The following is a 14,419-nucleotide window of genomic DNA, read 5'->3' on the forward strand; positions in this document are numbered from 1 at the left end:
AGTACAGTTTTTTATTAAGATTTAAAATAGGCCTCAGTGATCAACTGTGTATTTTTTAGCCTATTTATTAAGGCAGCTGTGTGTGTTATTTTATACTATAGTTTAACTGACTGTTAGCCTATTTTAAACTACGGAGCTCTGAACATAATTTGAATTACAAATTTGTTCCACGATCACTTCTTATTAATGCATATCCTTGTTTTAATTAAAGTTATACTTTAATAATTAATTATGAAATGGAATAATTAATTCCTGGAATAGTCCTACTAAATTTATGAAACTAAAGAATTAACTTGGGCTGTAAATGGGTTCGATCTTTTGAAAAGCAGTGAATTAAAATGTACTTGTTGGGCTCGGGCCCTATTGGGCCTAAATTTTATGGCCTGATTACAGCTCTACATTATTCTAGTGTTAACCTTTTTTCTTTTTTCAATTTTTTATAAATTTCTCTATCTGCAACAAAATAAAACAAAAACCAACTCAAAATTTCGAACTACTTCTTTCTGACTTTTTATTCTTACAACTACAAGTTTCCAGATACCAGTTTTTACATGTACAAGCTTTAACAACATTTAAAAACTCTTATTTCATTTATACTAGCAGCTTATCAAACCATGTACAGTATGTGAAATTCAGCTCTTTCTTACCTTGGCCATATTTGGTGAAGACACAGGATGCGATTCCACTGACGTCTTCTCTCCGTATGCAAGGATAATGGACCAGCATTTTGATGGAGGGCAGAGAGATGACGTGGAGCTCCCCCTGATTCGTCAGCACCACCAGACAGCTCTCTAACTGTTCATCGGTCCGAGAACCAAACCAAGCCACACCGACACGCCGCACACGAGAGCCATCCACCGCCGTCAGCTTTAGCTTCGACTTACTGCTCACTTTGGGCAATGTAAAAAGCTGCGCACACACAACTACGGTAAGACACAAGACATATAGTGGAAACCCAAACTGTACTGTGCAAATTCTCACCTTAAATTGCTCCTCTGACACAACCAATAGATGGTGTGAGCCATGCATTTCAGGACTGCGTGCCAGGTCATGTGCCACTTCTAGGGGTTCGGGCAGAGGGGCTCCCTTCCCATCCAAGACCACCAAACCGACAACTGGAGCACGATGCATCAACTGAATCTCTTTGGCTGGTGATGGAAAAGCACATTTTATAGTAAGCATTTGACTCATTTATTATTTCTTTTATTTTTTTGCCAATTATGTTTATTAACATTTTATCCAGATACAACAACATATACATACCAAAACAAATAATACCATTGCTGCTTTTTTAATATCCCACCACAATCCCCCATATCTCCTAACCTTACAATACAAGTACAAATGATCATTTACAATAAATAAACAAATAAATAAATAAATAATACAAATAAATGTAGTTATTAAATAATACAGTTAATATCCAAAATGGGTTGTTCCTCTTCTGCTTCAAGATCAATAGTATCAATGTAATTCAACAAAGGTTTTCCGTGTTTTATAAAAAGGTTTTAAAAGCCCTCTTAATAAATTCTAATTACTTTCCAGCCTTAAATAAATAAATCAAAAACATTTTATCTATCTATCATATGAAGGTGGAGATGTATGTTTCCACATAAAGAAAATAAGCTTCCTTGTCAATAATATGGTGAAAGAAACAGCATCATTATGTGTCGTTGTAGGCAAATTTGAGGCTTTGTTTTGTTTTTAAGTTTGGGGTAAAATGTTACGGGTCAAAAGCATGAGATCCCATTTTGGTATCCGTGTAACATTAAATATAAAAAAGGATGTACAAAACAGGAACATTAAATGCATTTAAAATGTTCATTATTATGTTTGGAATAATTGTGAACATCTTCAAATGTTACAATAAGGGTGAAATACTTTGTTCAGCTTAACATATAAAAATAAAGAAACATTTTTTCTTTACTAACTAAAATATTAAAAAGATGAAGTTTTCATTCAACATTTGGATTTTGTTTTTGATTAAAAATGTCATGCTCAAATTATAACAGCAAAGGGATTTAAAGTGACAGTTAATTAGTGCTTTTAATCAGCACTGTAGTTTCGAAATATCATTGCTAAAATATATATTTATTTATTAAGTACATTTAAAAAACAGCCACATGACTGACCAAAGAGCTGTACATAAAAACCTACATATAGAGAAATAGTAATAAAAAAAACAGAAATACAAAGCCTCTTTTAATGTTTAATCATTTCATCATGTTCATTAAATATGCATCACAAAATCTTTCTGGTATTTAAACTATTTAACATTTAAACTATTTAAACTATAATTGTATTACACATTTTCATGCTTGACCCAAATACACAAGCTTTGTTAATATGCTTCACGTTTTATAATATGTAAAATATAATGCACATTTTTTATTTAGTCTTAGTTTAGTCTTGGCGGAATAAAGCTGCTATGTTGCTGCTGTTTTATCAAAGCAGCAGAGCAAGTACTGAGACTTCCTATTGTCAGCATGTTCACAGTCACACAGTCTGAACATTTAACATACTGCTGCTGCAAACACAATATACAGTTGAACCCCTTAGAATTTTTTTTACATTTTTTAAATATTTCCCAAATTATGTTTAACAGAGCAAGGAAATTTTCACAGTATGTCTGATAATATTTTTTCTTCTGGAGAAAGTCTTTTGTTTTATTTTTTTGTTTTATTTTGTTTTTAATTTTTTTAAGAACCATTTTAAGGTCAAAATTATTAACCCCTTAAGGCAAATTCTTTTCATTAATCTACAGAACCAACCATCGTAATACAATAACTTGCCTAATTACCCTAACCTGCCTAGTTAACCTAATTAACCAAGTTAAGCCTTTAAATCTCACTTTAAGCTGTATAGCTTGAAAAATATCTAGTCAAATATTATTTACTGTCATCATGGCAAAGATAAAATAAATCAGGTATTAAAGATAAGTTATTAAAATTATTATGTTTAGAAATGTGCTGAAACATTTTCTCTCCATTAAACAGAAATTGGGTAAAAAATAATTCTAACTTCAACTGTATATGTGACTCCCCGTAGCAGATCTAAAAACATGTGAACCTGAATGTGAATGTTCAAGAACAAGCTTATTGGCTGCTAAGGTGACAGCAACCAACCACCTGCACCATGTAGATAATGATTCAGTAGTCACAACAGTACTTTGTATTATTAAAATCAACAAAAAACTGTGCTCCTATTTGGCAAATTACTACTGATACATTAAATATGATTTTACAGCTGAAAGCTTCAACAAAGAAATTTATTTCTGACTATTATTTCAGATTTTAGTTTTTGTACCTGCATGAGCCGTCACTGGATCCTCTGCCCTTCGTTCCTGTGGTGGGACACGGAGGACATATGCAAACACAGCTCCGCCATTGGTCCCTGCCCACAGTGAAGGTGTACTGTGAGAACCTGAGGAAAACAAGAAGAAGATTAAGGTCATCGTATCAGTTATAAGACCCAAAATCTAATCCCAAATTGCAGAATAAAAAACCCTGTGGTACTTACTATCACTGACAAATGTATCTGCGAAGTAGAGCGTTCTGACGAGACCTGTGAAGGAGTCATCAGATGATCGGGCTTCAATCTTTCTCTGTACAGGAGCCAGCTCCATCTCCTGCAGAGCCTCAGCCTCCAGCCTGGCATTGATCTCCTGCAGCTGCAGAAAGATCCAGAATATTCATCATCAAGCCAGCACCACCGTTTCAACAACTCTGAAATATGCAGCGCCAATCGCTACTGAAATAGCTCTTCATGTAACCCTCAGTTAGCATTCATAGAATATTTCCCAATTGTTCTCAGCTGTGTTTTAAATGTGAGGTAGATAATAATTGTAAAACCAGCAGCTCTCAATCCCAGAGGCTCTGCGCTGGTTGTGAAAATTCCAAACTGACCCAAAACCAGTGAATTTGATTGGCAATGAAAATTTGCAAAAGTAGTTCAACCGGCGTACAAAGAGCCGTACAAAAAATAATAATAGTAAAAATATTGGCACAGAAATGCATGTATTTTGGCACTGTGACAGAACCAAAGGTACTGGAAAGAGATTCACAAAATTGTTCTTGAATTATTGGAAAGACTTTTTGTCTTCAATGGTATATGTCCTGAATTGTACAGTGCAACTCTGTCTTGATTGTGATGAAGATTGTGTGCTGAATTTTTCTATATATTGGGCCAAAAAAAAAGTACATTTTTATTATGGTCAACTGCTCAGGTCCGTTCTGTCAATATGTAGTTGAGCAAGAAGATAAAACTTTTGTCATTGAAAAAGTTATCTTATGATTTACATCAAAAACCAGAGGTATTTTGGCGCATTTGGTCATCTTTTAGGAACCTTTATAAGGATACTTCTCAGTGACTAGCCTTTGTCTTTCAAATTTCAAACTGTAATAAACTAAATATGTGTAACAGTCTGTCCAGCTCAGTGTTCTCACCAGGTAGCTATAAATAAACCATATTGGCAAATACAGTTAATAAAACACTTGTTAAAAGTTTTATTGAGCTGGATTGTTGTTGATTGGATGGATGTTGGATAGGTTTACATGGACATGCAAATGAAGACCCGTTTAAAATGATATAAGACCTACGACACAATATTTCAGTACATTCAGTGAATTTTTTTATGGAACAGATTAAGACTTTATAACCCACCTTGGCTGCGTTGTTAGTGTGGTGTTTGCGCATGGAGACTCGACTGCGGCGAATCCTGCGGAAGGACTGTCGCAGAGACTTTTTGATGGACTTGACTCGTGAAAGCGGCCCCTCCATAGCCATCTGGTCACTGGGGTTAAGGGTGCATCTATAAATGGACAGAAAACAACTATCAACACAGATGAATAAAATAAGTAAGAACAAAACAACAACTGATAAAGCATGTGTCTGTAATTTTGTTAAAAAAGTGTTTGTAATTTGATAAAATGTGGGATCAAGTTTTTTTTTCTAGCACAACATAAAGGCTAATAATGTGGTTTAATTTCTGTAAGTCATATATGTCGCCACTTTCCCTCGTTTCATGCTTTTTTTTAAACATTTTGTACAGATTATTGTTTCATGATGGGTTTGTCTATCCATTTGCTTTTCTATGTCTGCGAAAACTATAATAAAAAAGTTTTCAAAAAATATATATTTCCCAATAGTATTGTATTTAAAACAATGTGCAGCTTTGGTTGAACATCTTCTTCTAGTCATACGACTCTTTTGAATGTGGAAAATATTAATACTAGAATAAATACACTTGACTTTTGCTGTCATATATTCAACAAAAATATGGTTTGAAATTTCCATGTAAATGTTTTTCATTCAGATCATTCATACTAAAAGCCAATGTATCATGTGATAAGTGAGTCAGACAAAGAGCTGTTTTTTTTCCTTTGACGTAAATATGAAAGTACGCCCTGGTGACAATACTATTTTTACTAATACCACATAGAACACTTCTCTTTTTGATGGGAATTTTTAGATTACTGTGATGATCACATTGGCACATGTATTCTCAATCATCACTACAATGAACCAGATAAAAAAAAAACTTTAGTCTAATATGCTGTATATTGTGGAGGTTTTCTTTACCTAGGCTATTTGTGCGGTACACCAACTGTCCACTTCATTCAGTTTCACAGCTTGTGTAAATAAACCACATCACTATAATTAGATGCCTTAACTCTTTTTTTTTTCTCACACAGTTATTTTTCTTAAATGTTGAAAGAAAAGAGTGCAGTGCATATTTATATATTCATCTAAAAGTCTCTCTCAGCAGCATTGGCGGCTTCTTAATATACGTCATTAATAAATAATTGCAATGGTATTTCCAAATTAGCTGTACTTCCAAGCCGGGAATTAAAAAGAACTTTGCCATCAGTACACCAGAACAATAAATCATGTTCAGTTTCTTGTTTTTAGCACCACAAGCAAATTCATGGCCAAAGCTCTCGAATTCACAGTGTTTTTCTCTAGAATAATGTCGCTTTGTATTCTCTGTAGTTTAGTAACCATTAAGGTACAGATAATATTTTGAAAAAAAACAAAACATATATACATATATATATATATATATATATATATATATATATATATATATATATATATATATATATTCACAGATAATAGATACCGGTATAAGACTGGATCTGTGGTCCATGGTCATAGACATTCCATAATATTAATAGCTATTTTTGCTGCAGAAATTAATTAGCATTTACAGCATTTACAGGCAATAAATATCAAAAAGCAGCTTATTAGAATTAATAACTTTAATTGGCTGTCTTTTGACATACACTGGACGAACTGGGGAGAGGAGTTTATGACACCTCACTGTGTCTAATTTTTAAAACACTCAAATCGTCATGGATCGTAAGAAAAAATGTAGATAGCTCCATTAATAACATTCACAAATCCATATATTTTCAACAAATTAGTCTGAAATGCCATTTAAGATGTTTTTTTCCTCACTTGACCATGATGTTATTCCTCTGGTTATAATCATAAAGACCAAAGCCATGGCTGGTCCCGAAGCCCACTAGTTTCCACTCGGAGTGCAGAGCGATTGCGGTGACCACAGCGGGTGGCTGGCACTGCACCAGGGCGAATGGCTGAAAGCCTGGAGGAAACAGTACCGGCTCCTCCCGAACGTCTAGACGCGCCTGTCCCTTCCAGCGGAAACCCTCCTGACCTTGCAGCAGGTCCACTACCGTAGCTTCTACCATCTGCTCCGCAGCCTCATCATTCAGCTCCAGAACCAGAATCTAAGTTGAATTCACACAAAATGACATTCTGTTTAATAAGAGATCAGCGGGAATACATTTCCTTTAAACATGTTTAAAAGCAGAATTCACGTTTATAGTAAAAATGCAGAGTGTGTTTGAAAGCCTTAGTGAAGTTCAGTGAATGAGAAGAACTATTGATCCTGAAGAAGCACTTTTTACCAAGCTCTGCTCATTTCCTAATGGCAGAAATGGAGTGTAGTGGAACGTTAATAATTAGTTAAATCAGGCTTTAGTCAAGTTCTCTCATCATTAATTATCAGCAGCCACTGAAAAGGATTGAGAAATCAGATATTTTCCATGACAGCAGTGAGTGCACTGGGAAAAACTGCACCAATTCTGCACCAAGTTAAAGGTACACTTAAAATTACCACTTCTTTATAAATAAAATAAGATATTCTGAGGAATGTGGATAATCAGACCCTTCCTTCAATATTATTTTATCGTATAAAAAATTATGACCATCACTAAAAATTAGTTTGCTTTAAAAAATACAATTATAATCCCCCTTTTAATTGTAATTTTATACAGCACAATGAATAAGAACTCAGTTAACAAGGGATGTTTCAATCAATGTTTGTTTGTGGCAATGTGGATAAACTTTTGCGACACCAATAAAGGGCAAACAACTTACATTTCTATGGTAACTTAAACTCAAACAACATTCATGAGTAGATGGCGAATATAAAAATACTATAAATTATTCTTTCTTCAGTCATGGACTTGCTCAACATGTGATGCTTCATTTTTTTGTGCATGGACAAATTAAGGTTCTTTTCAAACCTTTATTATTTTTAAGCAATATTATAAATAATAATTTAGTATTAGTTGTAATACTATAATATTTTTTTAGTTATTTAAAGTAATACAGTAGTAAATGCATTTTGAGATGTATATACATCCAAATGGCTCTTTAAGAAATGCATTTGCTAAAAAAAATCAAAAATGGCTCTTTGCGGAAAAGAGGTTCCCGACTCCTGTTCTAGAGTTTAGTTGAACAGAATTTTTACATTTTATTAAAAATATCTTTATTATTGTTTCAAAGATAAAACAAGTCTTTGGATTCGACACAACATGTGGGCGACTTAACAATGTCCTTTTGAGCACCAAATTAAAATGCATCAATATTACTAATTTACTATATTATTATTAAAAGCATAAGTATTCAAACAAGAAACCTTTGAATTTGTAACACTTTGATTTACTGGATATTTTTAATTATATAAATGCAGCTAATGTGAACTTTAGAGACTTCATTTTAAAAAGAACAAATCCTAAACCTTTTAATGGTATATATTTATACCATTATATAAATTGAAAATTAAACAAAGCACTATTCCTTAAGACGATTTCCTAAAGACAACAATCCTATTAAAATGTCTACATACTGAGGAAGGTGGTTGAGAAAAAATTGGGATGTTTTAGTTTAATTGTGTTGCTTTTATTTCTATGTATTTGTAATCCCCTGTGTAAGAGATTTTCTATTCCTATTTAGTGAGATCAAATATAAACACATATGAATGTAAATAAGATATATATAAGCATCTGGTGACCTTGGTACCTATATTGCATCAAAGACAATAGAATACACAAAACATGTCACTTGTATGGTTTTGAATGAGGAAATGTATAATGGTCAATATGGCGAATTAAGCCCTGCGTTCTAGTACAGGGGCCAATCATCGATCACTATAGACTGACGATTCTCCGGGCTCAGACTAGATGTGGGTTTCTGCAGATTTTGTCTGATTCCAATTTTCAGAAATTAAACTAAAGAGACAGTTGTTGTTTAACTTTACTGGTGCTTCCTAATATGAAATGTAATCGTGAGCTTGGCAAGGAGTTTGGGAGAATTTGTTTATGTCAGTTGTTTATGTTGTTATTCGAAAAAAAAATTTGTTCGGTTTTGTTAACAAAAACAGAAAAAAAAAGACGTGTGAACCGAATCACCCCCTTAAAATCCCACATGAAAACTCACTTGTCCTGCAGTTCCGGCCACTGTGAGATATCCACTGTATTTACACAGGTGGATCTTCTGAATACCCAGCCGAGGGTCATCGCTATATGGGTCAAAGCAGCCAACCTGATCAATGTTGGACAAAAAATATATATACAAAATCAAATATCTGATGAAATCAAGCAGCAATGTTAATTAATATTCTGAGACAAACCTTTCGGAATGGAGGCCACTCTCCTTCACTGCCCTGGTTCATGTTGTCGTTTGGATCGGCGTCCGTGTGGAAGACTCCTGCTGTGCTGAGCTTGTACATGGGGTAAAGACAGACCCCTGAGGCGTCCCAGAATCGCACCGTTCCATCTTCATGTCTTTCAAGAGGAAGAGGGATGAAAAACACTTTAAAATCAAAGGCAAGATTTGTTTTAAGCATCAGTTTCCTTATTCCCTTCCAGTGTAACATTACAGAGTCTTAACAAAATTTGCTTCCTTGTTATTCAAATTGTTTCCATGAGAAGGGAAAAACCCGACTTTATTGAAAGACACGCTTTAAACAGAGATCAAATACCAACAGGGCTGTATTATCCCAAATAACAGTTGGCTTTGATGAATAAAAATCTGACTATTTCTTGATTTCTGGGTATTGCATGATTCATGCATAATCCATAATTTAACTTGCAAAGAACAAACATCTGATCTTTCCTGTTTTAGTGACCTGATGGGTAAGATGTGAGTGAATCAAAACAGATACAAATAGTCTAAAAGACCAATTCCACAACTGTTTTGCATTTTCTGTTGCCTAAACTGACTTAATTTAATTTTTGTCTACATTTTTGTGAAATAATAATAATAAGTAATGATACCAGTTTTTCAACGACAAGTAGTTTCAGAAAATATTTCAATTATTACAAAAGCTCCCACATTTAAGTTACTATATATATATATATATACACATTATAAATACTTAAATCGCCCTTAAAATGATAATAAGTTGGGACAGTGAAGACTGCAGTGATGATGTAGAAAATCTGCTTTTCCATAAGATAATTAAATGACATTTTACAACATATTAAACACAGGAAGTTGTCATTTTTAAATTGTAATAATAGATCAAAGATTTTACTGCAATTGGAAAATATGATACAAGAAAAATGACAATAACTTTAACATTAACAATTGTACATTTTTCTCCTCCATTCTGAGCAGATAACTTAAGAAAATGTAGTTTTCACTTGTTTGAACAGAGCAATCTTTAATTATGCAATAATAATAGGTGAATCGTAGAAACTAGTGAATGAAAAAGTCAAGACTGATCACATCAAGATGTAGTGTGTTAGATCATAGATTCCTCACCCCGTCAGGAGAAGGTCTCTCTGAGGAGGGTCTGGGGCCAGATTCTTGCCTCCGTTTATAGGCCAAGGCTACAAAAAGACAGATGTAAGAAAAAAACTATTGAATAGCTTCCAAGTTAGAGTTGACAGTTTTTGTTTGCTTTGTTGTGTTGAATACTAACAAACAGAATCCAACACAACAAAACTTATGGGAACATTTGATCCTAAGAAAAGACAGTTCATTTTCTGCTTGGTAAGTGGTTTCATTCTTGCATGCTTATGGGTGCTTATCTTGGAGATGCATTATGTATCTGCTATTCTATAAACCATCCTTTTTTTTTAAACCAAAATCTTTAACGAAACCATTTTTAATAATAACACAAGTTATCTCACAAATAATGTTGTGTACTTACTATTAAGCAACATTTTGTCTTGAAAATATTGACTTAAAGGCTTCCATTGAAGTTTTGACAATCTCTGTCAACTGAATCGTACATTCAGCTTCAATTATGATGCATTTTCATCTTTTGTGAGCGTTTATACTAAGTTAAATAAACATTAGCATTAAACATTAATTTTTCTATATTATTTGTAATTTCAGTAACATTTCGAACATTCTGGTCGACTCCGTTGACTATAAAAAGGCTTTAAAGCATGCGACTTTCTCCATGTGATGTCACTTCCTCCAGGGAGGAACTCTTGAAAGCATTGATTCATGTAATCATACTTCTCTCACTTATTTGTACAAAAAGTTTAAAACACATCAGCAGCAGATTAATGATTTGTCAACTCTGTACTGATATTTCAGTGAATTTCTAAACTCAATAATATGATGAAAATACATAAAATTATGTTTTAGTTATACCATGTTAAATTTAGTTTGAGGTCAGTATCTTAAGCTAAAGCATAAAATGCTGGAAAATATCAACTCTGTTATCGTCAACTATGTATCATTCAATCATTCATTTTCTACCGCTTTTCCGGGGCCAGGTAGCAGTGGCAGCAATCTTAGGGGACAACCCCCGACTTTCCTCTCCCCAGACACTTCCTCCAGCTCCTCCAGGGGGATCCCGAGGTGTTCCCAGGGCAGCCGAGAGACATAGTCCCTCCAGTGTGTCCTGAGTCTTTACCGAGGCCTACCCTCGGTAGGACATGTCTGGAACACCTCCGTAGGTAGGCTTCCAGGAGGCATCCAAAACAGATGTCCGTGCTACCTCAGCTGACTTCTCTTGATGTGGAAGAGCAGTAGCTGTACTCCAAGCTCTTCACCCTATCCATAAGAATGCGCCCTGCCACCCTTCGACCCAAAGCTCATGACCATAGGTGAGAGTAGGAATGTAGATTCATCGGTAAATTGAAGGCTTTGCCTTTTGGCTCAGCTCCTTCATTACCACAACAGACCGGTACATCAACCGCATTACTGCTGCCACTGCACCAATCCACCTGTCAATCTCACGATCCATTCTTCCCTCACTCGTGAACAAAACCCCAAGATACTTGAACTCCTCCACCAGAGGTCAGGACTTTCAATGGACCTTTTTCCAGTGGCCTCGGACTTGGAGGTGCTGATTCTCATCCTAGCTGCGTCACACTCAGCGGCAAACCGCTCCAGTGCATGCTGAAGATCCATGTTCGATGTAGCCAACAGAACAACATCGTCTGCAAATAACAGAGATGAAATCCTGTGGTCCCCGAACCGGACCCCCTCCAGCCCGAGGCTGTGCCTTGAAATTCGGTCCATAAGAATTACAAACAGAATTGGTGACAAGGGGCAGCCCTGCCAGGGTCCAGCATGCGCTGGAAACAAGTCTGATGTATTGCCGGCACTGCGAACCAGACTCCTACTCTGTTCATACAGGGACGAGACAGCCCTTAATAGAGCGCCTCTGACCCCATACTCTCAGAGCACCCACCAGGATGCCACAAGGGACACAATCGAATGCCTTCTCCAGGTCCACAAAACACATGTGGACTGGTTGGGCATAGTCCCATGAACCCTTGAGCACCCTGGTGAGGATCAACCATGTAATGGTTTAAAAAGTTTAACAATAAGTTAAAGAACAGTCAGCAACAGAATCAAATCTTCCCAGACACATTTAACCCTCCTATTGGCTTACAGGATAAAAAGCATTGTTTAGTTAGTTTATCTTAAAGTTTGGTGTCTTTGTCTTAAAATCACCCCAACATTAGAAACATAGAATAATTTTCTAATTTTCTTGAAGGTTGTACATGTTAGGGCTACAACAGTTGTCATTCAGGTCAATGTTAACTCACCAATAAAATCCTTTTTGCATTACAAAAACTACTCACACAAACTGGCACACATACCAACATACACACATACCTAAACACACACACACAATAAGAATCTGCTGCTTTAATTTTTATGATTACAGTTTTGCTAAAAACTTATGTACAGATACTTTTACCATTAAAAAATATATCATTTACTTTAGTCAAAAACAAATGTTGCCAGCTGATTAAACATTGTTGAAATTCTGCACAATGCTGAAGGGAAAAAATACACATTCACAGAGTTTGTGATAAAAAAGGTTTTTTCTTTATGCACAGTAGATTTAAGAATTTAAATTAAATTTAGCTGCTTTATTTTGGATGTTTAGTGAAGATGGGTCATTTTGGACCTGAAGGACAAACAGTGTATACAGAATTCTAAGACAACAGTACGGTTAAGCATTTTGCAATATTGTAGACAAATAACAGATTCAGTTTCCTGTACATTTTTTTTTACATGTATTGTATATTATTCCTACTTTAATATATTAAATGGAAAATGCTTGCAATGTACCTGCTAATTCTGGCTTAAGTCATACATATGCATACCTTCCTGGAGTAGTGTGTGTTCTGGTGGGCTCCCGCAGCTTGCACTCTCTCCCACAGTTTGAGAGGGATGGAGGAGACGTGGTGTGAGCAAGTGATGGCTGAACAGTGTAATGGCACCAGGTATGGCGTCTGGATGACGGGCCACCCTTCAGTCTGCAGATCCACCACAACCAGCTCCTCCTCCACTAGAACCACAAGAGCGCTGGGTTCACCTGAAACACAGACTCACACTTAGAGGAAGTGCACTTACGGGAGCTCAGCTAAAATGTTTAAGCTGATTAACTGATACCAGAAATAATAGATTAAGAGAAACTGGGGAATTAAGAATCGATCCTAATTGTTGAAGCTGGTTCGGTCAAAAGGATATAATTCCTTTAGTTCGCTTACTAATATTAACGGGAAGTCTGATTGATTTTCACAAACTGGTTCTTTGGTGTCTGCACCAACAACTATGTCACTTTTAAAGTCATTAAATCACCTTTCTGGCTCATTCTGATGCTATATATATATATATATATATATATATATATATATATATATATATATATATAAAATCTTCCATTGTGGACAACAGAACAAACTAGTTCTACAGTTAAGCTAAATTATGAAGCCTTATTTTATATATATATATATATATATATATATATATATATATATATATATATATATATATATATATATATATAAAATAAGGCTTCATAATTTAGCTTAACTGTAGAACTAGTTTGTTCTGTTGTCCACAATGGAAGATTTTAAACACCGCTCTGGTCTACATAAAGAGATCATAGATGCTAATAAGGAATAGTTGTAAAGTTACATTATGAAGTCTGAATGGAAGGATGCGTACATATTTTGCCACAGCAAAATTGTGTTAACATTACTCTAATATAGAATCAGGAATTGAATATTAAAGATGGTTTCAAAAATACTTCTGTAAACACAGAGCCAGAAAACAAAAATGTGGGACTGAAAACAATGTGACTGACATATTCGGGAAAGGTAAAAAAAAAAAGAAAAGAGAGACCTCTCAGCATCTGTCTCTACCTTTATGGTTTTCTCCTTCACGAATGACGAAGAAGTCAATAATGCGAGAGGTGAAGTCCAGCGCTTCATGGGTTTTGCTGTGAATGACAGAAATGCAGTGTCTGTCCCCATAACTGGCCCTCGGCATCCCTCCACTGAAGATGAGGAATGGGGGACTGCAGAAAGAGCACAGAAGACTTTCCAAATCAGCCATTACAATTATTTTTAAGAACAGAAAAAACAACAGGAAATAAAAGGAAGAGTTGTTTAAAAAGGGCTAGAGATTAGCTTTACACCACACCAAGGTTTCATTCATCAACATTGGCCAACTACAACATTAAACATGAAATATCAATAAACAATTGCTTTTACAGCATTTATCAATCCTAACCTTAGCATTTAACACTGTTTTAAGACCAAACATGCACTGTTAAATCCAACCTGAACATTTTTATTTACTGGAATTAACAAAGCTTTACAAACAGTTAAAAAATATATGG

The 14,419-nt window shown here is 35.0% G+C and overlaps 1 protein-coding gene across 3 annotated transcripts in view; it reads right to left on the reverse strand.

The window, feature by feature from the left end:
- The window catches only part of llgl2 (LLGL scribble cell polarity complex component 2), a 57,052-nt gene that overhangs the window by 6,449 nt on the left and 36,184 nt on the right, over positions 1-14,419 (reverse strand). For 2 of the 3 annotated variants that reach the window (NM_212582.1, XM_087275441.1), the window contains 11 exon segments: positions 648-909; positions 982-1,148; positions 3,307-3,423; positions 3,520-3,670; positions 4,663-4,810; positions 6,460-6,752; positions 8,749-8,853; positions 8,942-9,095; positions 10,078-10,145; positions 12,897-13,108; positions 13,941-14,095. In NM_212582.1, the coding sequence (NP_997747.1) occupies positions 648-909; positions 982-1,148; positions 3,307-3,423; positions 3,520-3,670; positions 4,663-4,810; positions 6,460-6,752; positions 8,749-8,853; positions 8,942-9,095; positions 10,078-10,145; positions 12,897-13,108; positions 13,941-14,095 (1,832 nt within the window). 3 annotated transcript variants of the gene reach the window in all.

The sequence above is a fragment of the Danio rerio genome, chromosome 12 (assembly GCF_052040795.2).
Source record: "Danio rerio strain M-AB ecotype USA chromosome 12, GRCz13ab, whole genome shotgun sequence".
In the NCBI taxonomy this organism is placed as follows: Eukaryota; Metazoa; Chordata; class Actinopteri; order Cypriniformes; family Danionidae; genus Danio; species Danio rerio.